The 12,675-nt window shown below is 39.7% G+C and overlaps 1 protein-coding gene across 1 annotated transcript; it reads right to left on the reverse strand.

Moving 5' to 3' along the window:
• Positions 1-725: 725 nt before the first annotated feature.
• LOC114362799 (uncharacterized) lies at positions 726-7,452 on the reverse strand (the record flags this gene model as incomplete). The annotated part of the gene is made up of 4 exons (XM_028318334.1): positions 7,150-7,452; positions 3,105-3,266; positions 2,035-2,085; positions 726-785 (listed from the first exon to the last, which is right to left on the reverse strand). Coding segments are annotated over exons 1-4 (438 nt in total), but the record flags the coding sequence as incomplete, so codon positions are not given.
• Positions 7,453-12,675: the final 5,223 nt, after the last annotated feature.

Genomic DNA, 12,675 nt, shown 5'->3' on the forward strand with positions numbered 1-12,675 from the left:
CTGTTACAACACTAGTGTAAATTTTATTTATTGAGGTATATTTATTTACACTTCATACAAAAACAATTAAAACGTGATATGAAATACTAATTTTATAACAGCATAGGTTTCTGAAACGATGTTCTAAAAATATTTTTATAAATGAAGGTAGGTACTTAGTGAAAAACGTGTGAAGTTTTTGTGAGTGTGTTGCATAGGTAGGTACTCGGTGCTTACGTGTTTGTGAATGATTAATGAGTAGGGAAGAATATCAAAGTGTATGTTACTTACTGGAGCTGCGTCGCTGACCACCAACACCTCAATCTACACCACGGTCTAATCTTGCACGAGCGCGCGTATTGTATGTGTTTACTTATATGTATGAGTGTGTACGCACCAGAAAATATGCTTTGTGTACTGCACCAGAAAAACATGCTTTGTGTAGATACTGTTTTTTGTTAGATTTTGTACATTCATCGGAGTATTGAGTACTTACTGAAGCGGCGTCGCTAACAACCAACACTTCAGTCTGCACCAGGTCGGACCGCGCGCGCACCCGCCGCCACCACTCGGCCAGCGGTGACGCGTGTGTGTTAGAGGGAGAGAGAAATAGGGAGGGGTGAGAGAATGAGAGAGGAGGGATAAAGTGGGGAAAGATGCAGGAGATGAGAGAGGGAGAGGGGGAGAGAAAGGGACGTAGGGAGACACGTGCGTAGTGTAATACTAAATGTGTATTGATTACTTACTGGAGCCGCATCGCTGACCACCAACACTTCAGTCTGCACCAGATCGGACCGCGCGCGCACCCACCGCCACCACTCGGCGAGCGGCGACGCGTGTGTGTTAGAGGGAGAGGGGAGAGAGAAATAGGGAGGGGTGAGAGAATGAGAGATAAAGTGGGGAAAGATGCAGAAGAGAGGAGGAGAGAGGGAGAGGGGGAGAGAAAGAGAGGGGTAGAGAAAGGGAGGGGGAGAAAGGGAGGTAGGGAGACACGTGCGTAGTTTAATACTAAATGCGTATTGACTACTTACTGGAGCCTCGTCGCTGACAACCAACACCTCGGTCTGCACCAGATCGGACCACGCGCGCACCCTCCGCCACCACTCGGCCAGCGGCGACGCGGGTGTTAGAGGGAGCGGAAGAGAGAGCGGGAGAGGGGAAAGAGAGAGCGGGAGAGGGGAGAGAGGGAGAGAGAGGAATAGGGAGAGAAATGGGAGAGAGAGGAAAAAAGGGGAGAGAGAGGATAGAGGGGAGAGAGGGGTGAGATAGAGGGGGTAAGAGAGCGAGAGATGGGAGAGAGAGATGGTAGAGAGGGGGAGAGATGAGCGAGAGAGAGGGGATATAGAGTGCTTGGGCTTCTGTGAATGCTACTCACTGGAGCGTCGTCGCTGAGCCAACACAACACACAGTCGAACAGCTGCCAACACTTCAGTCTGTACCAGATCTGATCGCGCTCGCACCGACGCGTGTGTTAGAGGGAGAGGGAGAGAGAGGAAGATAGAGGGGAGAGAGAGGGAGAGAGAGTGCTTGGGCTTCCGTGAATGAATTGCGTTGGCGTGTTGACTAATACTGGACTACTTACTGGAGCGGCGTCACTGACAACCAACCATTCAGTCTGCACCAGGTCGGACCGCGAAAGGAGAGAAGGAGCGGGGGGAGAGGGGAGAGAGAATGATAAAGAGAGGGGAGAGAGATGGAGGAAGAGAGAGGAGATAGAGATAGGGGGGAGAGAAGGAAAGAGAGAGGGAGAGATGGGAGAGGAAGAGGGAGAGCGAGGGAGTGAGTGGAAGAGGGAGTGCGAAGAAGTGAGAGGGAGAGATAGAGAGAATGAGAGAGAGAGAGAGAGAGGGAGAGAGAGAGATAGGGAGAGAGAGAGAGGGAGAGATATATGGAGAGGGGGAGAGAGAGGGAGGGGGAAAGAGAGGGAGTGAGAGGAAGAGGGAGAGCGAAGGAGAGAGAGGGAGAGAAAGAACAAAATGTGTATTAATTACTCACTGGAGCGGCGTCGCTGACCACCAACACTTCAGTCTGCACCAGATCGGAGCGCGCTCTCACCCGCCGCCACCACTCGGCGAGCGGCGCGGAGCCTCGTAAGCGAGCGCGCCTCTGCAACCACCAGCACTGTTACACCTAGCAAAGCCCGGTCTGCGAGCACGTAGAATTTTGTCCAATGACCCCAAGCTACCCATCCTTATCGCTCGGGCGAAATTATATTGCTGTCGCGACTGTGCGACGGCGGCCGCAGTGAGTGTGCGAGCGCGACAGCAACATAATGGGGTCATTGGACAAAATTCTACGTGCTCGCAGACCAGACTATACACCGATACAGGGCCAGACATTCTGTACCACATGTTAGGTTGCCTTTTAGAGAGGTTCGTGGTGGGAGAAGTCGACAAGAAACCAACTATGGTCCGGTCGCCGAGCACGTAGGATTTTGGCCAATGACCCCAAGCTACCCATCCTTATCATCATCATCATTTCAGCCACAGGACGTCCATTGCTGAACATAGGCCTCCCCCAATGACTTCCACATCGCACGGTTGGTAGCGGCCTGCATCCAGCGCCTTTCTGCTACCTTTATGAGGTTGTTAGTCCATCGTTTGGGTGAACATCGCTTTCCTTTTAGTGGGAGGTGCAAAATATCGCTTTGTAACCAAATAATAGTAGGTTAGACCCTATAGTTAAATATTACATGTCTTTTATTTATTTATAACTTACGGCCGCCCGCGACTTCGCACGCGTGGACCCCATTACCCCCCTTTTAGGGTTTCCATTTTGCAAATCTCACCGTAAAACCATTCTTGGACTTCAACAAACATTAAAAAAACATTAATTTACATAGCATATTTCAGTGCTTGTGACAGTAATTTTTTTCAACTCTAGGGTAAGGATAAGCGACACTGGGCGGCTTGACGTCTATTCTTGTTAATTCATATCTCAAATAGGGGCCTAAAAATGCGGTGAAATGGTTCCAGTAAAGGATGGTACGGCAGTGTTTGCGTTGTACCCCCAGATGTATTAGCTCTCGTCGCGAGGACAAGCTGTCTGCAACTGTCGCCCAGTGTGTGCAGTAGAAATTTACTATTTCCACTGCTTCCAACATCCAAACACCAAAACTCACTCACATTGATATACCGGTCCAGGAAGTCGGGCATCTCGTCCCTATACTTGAGTTTCCCGGACATATCCTTGAACCACTGGTTGATGATCTCCGCGAAGTTGATCGCCTGGAACAAAGCGAACGCGCGCGTCGCTTCTGCCTCGCACACGTAGCAGATTGTTTTGATCTGGAAATATCACAGCTTTTTACAGGGATGTTATGGATATGAAGTTTCGGTTATGGATACGGTTACGGATATTAAAATAATATTATACCGATTTCGGTTACGGTTACAGATATAAAATCATTTCGGATGATCCGAGAGACAAGTAACAAATATTTAAAAATACTAAAATGTAGACTCCGCCTATATCCAAAACTATCCGAAACTTTTGAATTGGTTACAGTTATTTTTTTATTTCGGATATCCGATAGTTTCGGTTACGGATATCCACACCATCGCTGCTTTTTAGTAATATAACAATTTACAACTAATCTTCTTAAGGTATACTAATGCAGTTCGAAATATTCCCAAAGGTGTAGATAGAAAGTTTATTTTCAGTAACATAAAAATTCAGATACAAATGATCTTTGAACTGGGAATAAAAACTTTTTATAGAACTGTTAAGGACTATGAAACACTACTTAACACTTAAATAAAATCTCGAATCATCAAAATACTAAACATAATAAAGTTGTATTTAATCACAAAAACAGTGGTTTTGAAGAAATTACACAAATTTCAAGGGTTTTCATTTTTTTTTTTTTTTTTTTTTTTTTTTTTTTTTTATTTTTATCTGCAATCAGCCCAGCGGCTTTAATCAGATTTGATGTTGATTGATAATTCGACTTTTGGGGAGTGCACGTCCTGTGATGTGTCATCCCTGCTCTTTTTCTTCCTGAGAAGTTTTATATGGAAGCNCCCTACACTGCATTCAGTCCCATATATGGGACAACCAATATAATTGATGCTTTTTCTGATTTGAGCCAAGTAGCGGCATCTATCATAACGTAAATAAAGTGACGACAACCAAAGGCATCCATTTATTGCATCCGTTGAAATTAGATGGCAGCACTATCTCGCTCAGTCAGTCATTCAATTGAAAATTTTGTACTTCACCCACGCGCCGTGCGTATTCATTTTAAAAATTTAATAAAAAATAGTTGTTTATGAAATGCAACAGTGGAAAAATTGTTTTTATGTCGAAATATCAATGAACCAAACAAATGTAAGTATATTTTTTTGATTTGGCCGTGTTTCGATACTAAATTTTTATAATTACTGTGTGTTCCCGATGTGTCACTTCATGCAGTGATGATCCAATTTTAGATATGTACACTAATGGTATGATGTTGATTTTTCGTACATAGTGAATAAGAAAACCTCATTCAGCGCTCAAATCCAAAATTATTTGACCATACCATTAGATAATGAAGATGAACAAGACTCCTCAGGCCGAAAGTGACGATGACATTGCCTCAATTAGATCTACCCTCAACAAACTTTCTGAAACGTTTAGCAATAGGTACGGATGACGAAAATCAATTTGTTTCACCGAACAGGTTTGAAACCGTTGCCCCATCAGGGACCTATGCTGCAGCAGCATAATATACCAAATCCTAGTGGTTCAATCTTGCTGTTCCCTACATCCAGATTCGTGAAGCAGTTGGCTTCACGAACACGTCAATCAACAGTTGTATCTTCCGCTTCTGCTGCACCACAAGACGCTGCTCCTACACCTGCTGTGTCCGTCTCCAGAATAAAGGAAAATATCATCTGGAAAAAAAGCTTACCATCCAACAAACCTTGAATTTTGTGGGCAAACCGCTTTAGAGTCAGAAGTTGAAACTCATTTGCAATATTTGTTCTAATTATTCGCCATTGATAAGAAATACCATGTCAGTAACCCAGTTTGAAAAATTAAGCAATATCTACACTTCAATGATACCACTCAGCCACCAGCAGGTACAGCAGGATACGATCGTCTCCATAACTCAGACATCTATTAGAAACCCTAAAAAAATGTCAAGCTATACCCAAAAGAGAAGCATTGTCAGTGGATGAGCATATGTGCGCTACTAAGGCCTCTAACATGCTGCGCCAATATCTACCTAATAAGCCTCATAAATGGGGGTAATCCTTGATAACTAATACACATGCCCAGTATTGATTACGCTTTAATTTAGGTAGGTCATTGCATGCAGTGCCACATATGGAACAAAATAAAAAAATCATTTTTCTCTATAACTATTAGTTTATTTTTATTTTACCTGTACTTCCCGTGTTCTAGACCACGAATATGATCTAATAAGATTTTTTATTCTAAAAACAAAAAAATCATGCAGTGTAGGGTTAAGTTTGTCTTGGAGGGTATTGTTCTCATTTTCTCTTAGCATTTCCTTCAGTTCCTTTTGTATTCTATTAAGGGCTTTCTTATCTTGACGATTCCTGCTGGTGTGCCACTGACGTCGCAGTTTTCTCTTTTCAGCAATCATCTGTCGTATTTCCAGCGTAGTGTCATGGTTTTGTGGTTTAGATGCCATGTGTGGAGTTGATAGCCATGCCGCCTTTTGTATTAGGTTAGTGGCATACCACGCAGCGTCATCTATGTCTTCTACCGTTTTTAGAGGTATGCGCAGATTAACATTATCACTTATATATTCCCTAAAGGACTCCCAGTCAGTTTTATGGCTATACAGGGTCTCTCGTGGTTCTTTCCAGATAACTGTGGTACTCAATGTGCATATCACAGGTGTATGGTCTGAGGATCCATCTAGGCATGCTTCCACTTTTGTGTATAGTCCCGACATCTTTTTAGTGATGAAGAAATCGATGAGATCTGGAGTTTTGTTAGGGTCTGATGGCCAGTAAGTTGGTTCTCCTGTAGATAGTACATTGAGGTTACTGCTATCAATTGCCTTTTTTAGCTCTCGGCCCTTTGTCGTCGTCAATCGGGAGCCCCAGAACGTGTGTTTTGAATTCCAGTCTCCTCCCACAATGAATCTGTCACCAATCGTGTGGAAGAAATCGCTAAACATTTGTTCATCTATGCGATGTCGTGGGGGACAGTACACAGCAGCCACATTCAGCGATCCGTGCCAGTCATCTACAGATATCATTGCGGCCTGTAAGTGTGCGAAAGTAAAATTCGGTATTACGTGGTGTCTTATGTGTTCCTTAATTATTACAGCGGCCCCAGCATGTGATGTGCCATCTGGATGGTTAGCATAGTATACATTGTATCCTTTAATTTTAATCACTTTCTGGTCAGTCATATGTGTTTCAGAAACCAATAGTATATCTACTTTGTTGTAGTTTATGAATAGCTCTACTTCTTGCTTATTCGGGGATAAGCCATTTATGTTCCATGCAGCGATTCTGAGGAATTTTACTTTGTCTGCCGAGCTATTAGTGTCGTTAGGAGACCCATTAAGGTCCCTATCTGTTGTATGAGGATATCGATCTTCTCCGACTGTTTTATTATTATTTGCTCTAGTGAGCTTGTTGACTGAGATTGTACATTCTCTGTTTTTCTGTTCCAGTTGCCGGTATTTGCAGTATTGGATACGCTTTCGGCTGGGCGCAGATTGTTTTTTTCCTGGTCATTTTTCGGATGTTGTGTATTGTGTCTGGGGAGTCTTAGCGGAGGGAAATCTTCCACTCGAGGTGTAAAGGTGTCTGTGGCTTTTGTCTTGTCTTGTGGGGCTCTTCTAGTCCCAGCTTGAACCATTTTTCGTGAACGGATCTCCTTATAGACTTGGCAGCCTTTGTAGTTGGCTGGATGATCACCTTGGCAGAGGGCACAGGTAGCGGGCAAGTTTCTATCCTTTTTGTGGCAGTCAGTAGTTTTGTGTCCTTGTGCGCATTTAACACACCTGTATGGACGCATACAGTTGTTTTTGGTATGTCCATATTGTTGACACCTGGTACACTGTGGTATGTCAGTTGATTTCCTTGGATCTTCTATTGTGACTAGGAACAAGGAACTAGGAAACAAGGGTTTTCATGAGAAAACTTTTTCATAAAGTTGTACAAGTTTGCAGCATATTTTTGTAGTATTACCACTTACCAGCGGCGCAGCAAGGCTCATAATTCCAATGCATTTTAAGAAGTGCTCAGGGTTCACTAATCTTCTCTCTTCTTCGGTACGCAAACAAACGCCACAATATTTCAAGTTATTTGATATAACATCGTTAAATATAGTCGAAATCTCAATTGAAGCCGCCGAAGGCATTTTGGTTTTGTTGTATTCACTTTGTACCGTTTAAAATGAACACAAAAAAGTGTTTAATTGATCTGAAAAGGAGATTATTTTGTTTTTTCAACCAAACAAACTGAGAAACAAACTCGCGTTCATGAATCGTAATTTGATTGACATTTTTGTTTTTACTAGTGATGTGCATTATACACAGTGTGCAGATATTTTATCGATAGAATATTCAAGTAAAGAAGAACGGTCATCTGTGACCCAGGCCCGACAGAAACGAGACATGCCTCAGTTTTTTTGTCATGTCTTAATTAGTTAAATTATATATTTTTTATATTCGAAATCTATGTATAACACCAAATTATTACCCTTTGTTTTTGTTCAGGCGTCATACAAAAACTAATACAAAATGCCTATTTATCACCAAAATTGGTAAATGTATGTACCTAAATGTCTATTACAGCTGCTATGGAATGTATCTAGGTGACCTGGAGATACAGCCGGATTATACAGGGTGGTTATACATATGGAACGATAAGTGACCTCCAGACCCGACAGAAACGAGACATACCTCAGTTTTTTTGTCATGTCTTAATTAGTTAAATTATATATTTTTTATATTCGAAATCTATGTATAACACCAAATTATTACCCTTTGTTTTTGTTCAGGCGTCATACAAAAACTAATACAAAATGCCTATTTATCACCAAAATTGGTAAATGTATGTACCTAAATGTCTATTACAGCTGCTATGGAATGTATCTAGGTGACCTGGAGATACAGCCGGATTATACAGGGTGGTTATACATATGGAACGATAAGTGACCTCACTCGATTAATTCTAAACTATACAAGATATCGAAAAACTAGTTACTGATTCTGAAAGTGCTTCACGAGCTCTTTCAAATGGTACCAATAATAGGTTACAGATTATGGAAGTTGGTAATATTGAATTTTTGGATTTTGTAACTTCTCGTTTCCACCCTGTATAATCCGGCTGTATCTCCAGTTCACCTAGATACATTCCATAGCAGCTATTTAGGTACATACATTTACCAATTTTGGTGATAAATAGGCATTTTGTATTAGTTTTTGTATGACGCCTGAACAAAAACAAAGGGTAATAATTTGGTGTTATACATAGATTTCGAATATAAAAAATATATAATTTAACTAATTAAGACATGACAAAAAAACTGAGGTATGTCTCGTTTCTGTCGGGTCTGGGTTTTTTTTGTATGGGGTGTGACCGTTCTTCTTTAAGAGTAAGAATAAGTTGAATTAGAATTTATGTAAATGATTTTCAGTGAATCAACACAGTTCAAAACACTTATTTGCCTAATGAAATATTTGAATACAAAAATCAGCACCCCGATTACGGTAACTTTTAACGTCTACAATCCAGACGCGTTTCTGATTCTGCAATACGATTGGTCAAAACAGCTGACGTACGCTGTTGAACGACCAATCGTATCGCAGAATCGAGAAGCGTGTCTGGATTGTTGACGTTATAAGTTACCGTAATCGGGGCTCAGAAGTGATTAAAAAATGATCAGTCAGACAGAAGAATGCGCAACACGTGACCAGCGTATACCTACAGCAGATACAAATCTTTGCTTATCGATCTACTCGCCTCAGCTCTTGTTTCGCGGAACTTTTTATATTTACCAAAATATGAATATGCGTGGGAACTGCGAATTAATACCTATTCATTTTTTTTTTTTTTGTGGCAACCAAACCTCTCTGGGAGGTTTATTTCTGCCAATGTCGAGTGAAAAATATTGACATAGTTATCAATAGAACGTGGGTGTTTCAGTTCTATTGATTATTCATGGATTCCGTGGAGTTAAGTATGCCCGTAAGCAGGTTTCGAGACGCCACCGGGTCCAAAGCGGTTGTTCATACGACAACCCACTCGACACTCGATGCGCGCTCAAATTCGAAGTATTTCAATGTTTTTTATAATTTATCACTTCACTGCACTTTAGAACACAAAATAACACCAAATTTGTACACTGAAGTCCATTAAATAATAAATTGAAACCATTAAAACAGATCGACCATGCTTCCCGTTCAACTACCCTCCACGGAATCCCTATTCATTTTAATAGATATTTACACGGTACATCACTAAGATTTGACAGTATCTTTCTTTTTAAATTGAGGCAACGAAACTTACTAATTGAGACATTATTGAGGCAACAAACAAGCGCCATCAACGGGTTTTAGAATGTGGAACTTGCTTGGAGCACATAAAGATTATAAAAGAATTAAAAAATAAAATGAATTAAATATTGTTACAAAAGAAATTCTTTGCACCTATCCTTTGAGCCTGTTGTGAGCAAAGTTGTCACGTGCACTCAATCTGAAATGGCGGAAAAGATATTTAGAACGGCGCTCAGTTTGATAAACTGCAGAGTTGATTTCTTATTATTTTCTTTCACCCTGTATAAGTAAGAAGTAAAACTCTTTTTTTATCCTATTTGCTATACAGCTTGATGAACTTCACCTTGACCTTGTCAGTCTTTAAATTGTCAAAATTATTTTCAAACAAGTCACAGTACTAATTTTTATTGGAATTATTATAAAACGTGAAGTAAACAGTGAAATATTAAACCAAATTATGTAACTACTTATTTTTAAAACGATAAAGAAATCATTGCCCATGATAGACAGCGAAAACTTATCGCCTGCGGTGTAAGTTAGCCTATTATTTATTTATCCAACTGAAAACATAAAAATTCTTGCAAATAAAGCATGATTTTTCCTTTTAAAACTCTTGGACAATATTAAAAAAATGTGGGTGGATGAAGATTTTAGCTAATGCCGCGTCTGCGGCGAAAAAATTTGTGATTCAAAAAGGAAAGTGCAATGTGCTTGTGTATTTGCAAAAATATTCATGTTTTCTGTTATTCATAACAAAACAAAACTAGTAGAATAAAATTAAATGTTCCAATAGCAACGTTTTAGATTGAAAGACAGAAAAAGTTAGGTACTTAANAATCCCTATTCATTTTAATAGATATTTACACGGTACATCACTAAGATTTGACAGTATCTTTCTTTTTAAATTGAGGCAACGAAACTTACTAATTGAGACATTATTGAGGCAACAAACAAGCGCCATCAACGGGTTTTAGAATGTGGAACTTGCTTGGAGCACATAAAGATTATAAAAGAATTAAAAAATAAAATGAATTAAATATTGTTACAAAAGAAATTCTTTGCACCTATCCTTTGAGCCTGTTGTGAGCAAAGTTGTCACGTGCACTCAATCTGAAATGGCGGAAAAGATATTTAGAACGGCGCTCAGTTTGATAAACTGCAGAGTTGATTTCTTATTATTTTCTTTCACCCTGTATAAGTAAGAAGTAAAACTCTTTTTTTATCCTATTTGCTATACAGCTTGATGAACTTCACCTTGACCTTGTCAGTCTTTAAATTGTCAAAATTATTTTCAAACAAGTCACAGTACTAATTTTTATTGGAATTATTATAAAACGTGAAGTAAACAGTGAAATATTAAACCAAATTATGTAACTACTTATTTTTAAAACGATAAAGAAATCATTGCCCATGATAGACAGCGAAAACTTATCGCCTGCGGTGTAAGTTAGCCTATTATTTATTTATCCAACTGAAAACATAAAAATTCTTGCAAATAAAGCATGATTTTTCCTTTTAAAACTCTTGGACAATATTAAAAAAATGTGGGTGGATGAAGATTTTAGCTAATGCCGCGTCTGCGGCGAAAAAATTTGTGATTCAAAAAGGAAAGTGCAATGTGCTTGTGTATTTGCAAAAATATTCATGTTTTCTGTTATTCATAACAAAACAAAACTAGTAGAATAAAATTAAATGTTCCAATAGCAACGTTTTAGATTGAAAGACAGAAAAAGTTAGGTACTTAAACTATGTCAATGAGCTTTTGTTTGGCTATATACCTTCTACGTAATTAAAAATACCTACGATGAAGAAAAATCTCCCTCTCCAATCGAAAAAATCGTGTCAGTTTTATTTTATTTGTGTTTATTTTGATGTCCACCAAGTTTATTTTATTTTTAGCTACGTGACCACCGAACATACACGAGAGGATGGTGAGTGCATCACTTTATCACTGTCATCATCCTTTAGCTGATAGATCAACTCATTGACTGCCATTTGCATGTTGCCCTTTGAAGCTTGCCAAACCATGGCCCCATTCTTGGCCAGTCCATCGAATCAGGCCGTGAAACATAAAGCCCTGTAAATTGTACAAAACTTTACATGGCGCTGTGAAATCATGAATCGCAATTTTACAGTGAATATAGGTCCTATGTGCTCCACGCGCCACCAAACATTACAAAAAAAAATAGCTTGAACATAAAGCCGGGTCTCCAGCGCGTGTTTTGCCCTAAACAATCAACAAAAACATCTCAACATTCAACAAAATTGCCTACAAAAAATTCCGACATGTTTGTTGATTGTGTAGGGCAAAACGCGCTGGAGACCCGGCTTAACGTTCTCCATTCTCATTAGATTAGTCCATCAAACAGGGTTCATAACTCTTTGATCATTCCACCTTCGTAGACCTTCAAATTGAAGTCCACCATCTTTTCAGATGAAGTTCCCGAGCCCACGCACCCCTCTCGGAGGCCTTTCCACCGCCAAAGCACCACCACCGCGCCTCTGCCTTCCACTCCTCTGGCGAAAAAGCAGAACATAATACTGCTGATAGCCACTGTGGTCGTGGCTATAATCGTGCTCATCGTTATAATATTCGTCTTGTTGTTCATTAAGAAGTGATAGTCGGAAATTTTTAATTAGTGATTAAAGTGTTTCGATAAAAACGTTGGGTTTCATTTCCATATTGATTTTGGCGTTTATCTGATTAGCAATTTAGGAATGTAAGTCTTAGTAACGCACTGTGTCCAAATGTGAGCTTACTGTAGAGCAGGCCTTCAAAAAGATAATTGATATTATTCAATAAAATATAGTGCTATTTTTATGGTTTAAGACATTTATTTCTCTAAAAGAATTACATTCACTTACAAGAGAAATACAAAATTAACCTTAAAACTATAGATTATTTAAAGTTTATACATTTTATTTTTATGGACTATTCGTCTAATACGTTGATAGCAAAAAGTGGCTACGTAGAATGGACGTAGGTATTCGATAATGAGTGAAATTTTTGAAAAGGAGAGTGGATGGACCCTTGGCTGATTGTTAATGGTTGAATTAGCCATAATTAAATGCTCATTGACATAGTTCACAAACTTTCATCGCTATGTTAAAATTTGATCAAACTAGCGAGTTATATTTTTTTCAGCATCTTCTCCAAGCTGAGCCGGAGTGGCGGCGATATGGAGAAACCACAGTTTATACAGGTAACATTAATTTATTGA

This window comes from Ostrinia furnacalis, unplaced genomic scaffold (genome assembly GCF_004193835.3).
Source record: "Ostrinia furnacalis isolate ACB-3 unplaced genomic scaffold, ASM419383v2 OfSCF6751, whole genome shotgun sequence".
Classification (NCBI taxonomy): Eukaryota; Metazoa; Arthropoda; class Insecta; order Lepidoptera; family Crambidae; genus Ostrinia; species Ostrinia furnacalis.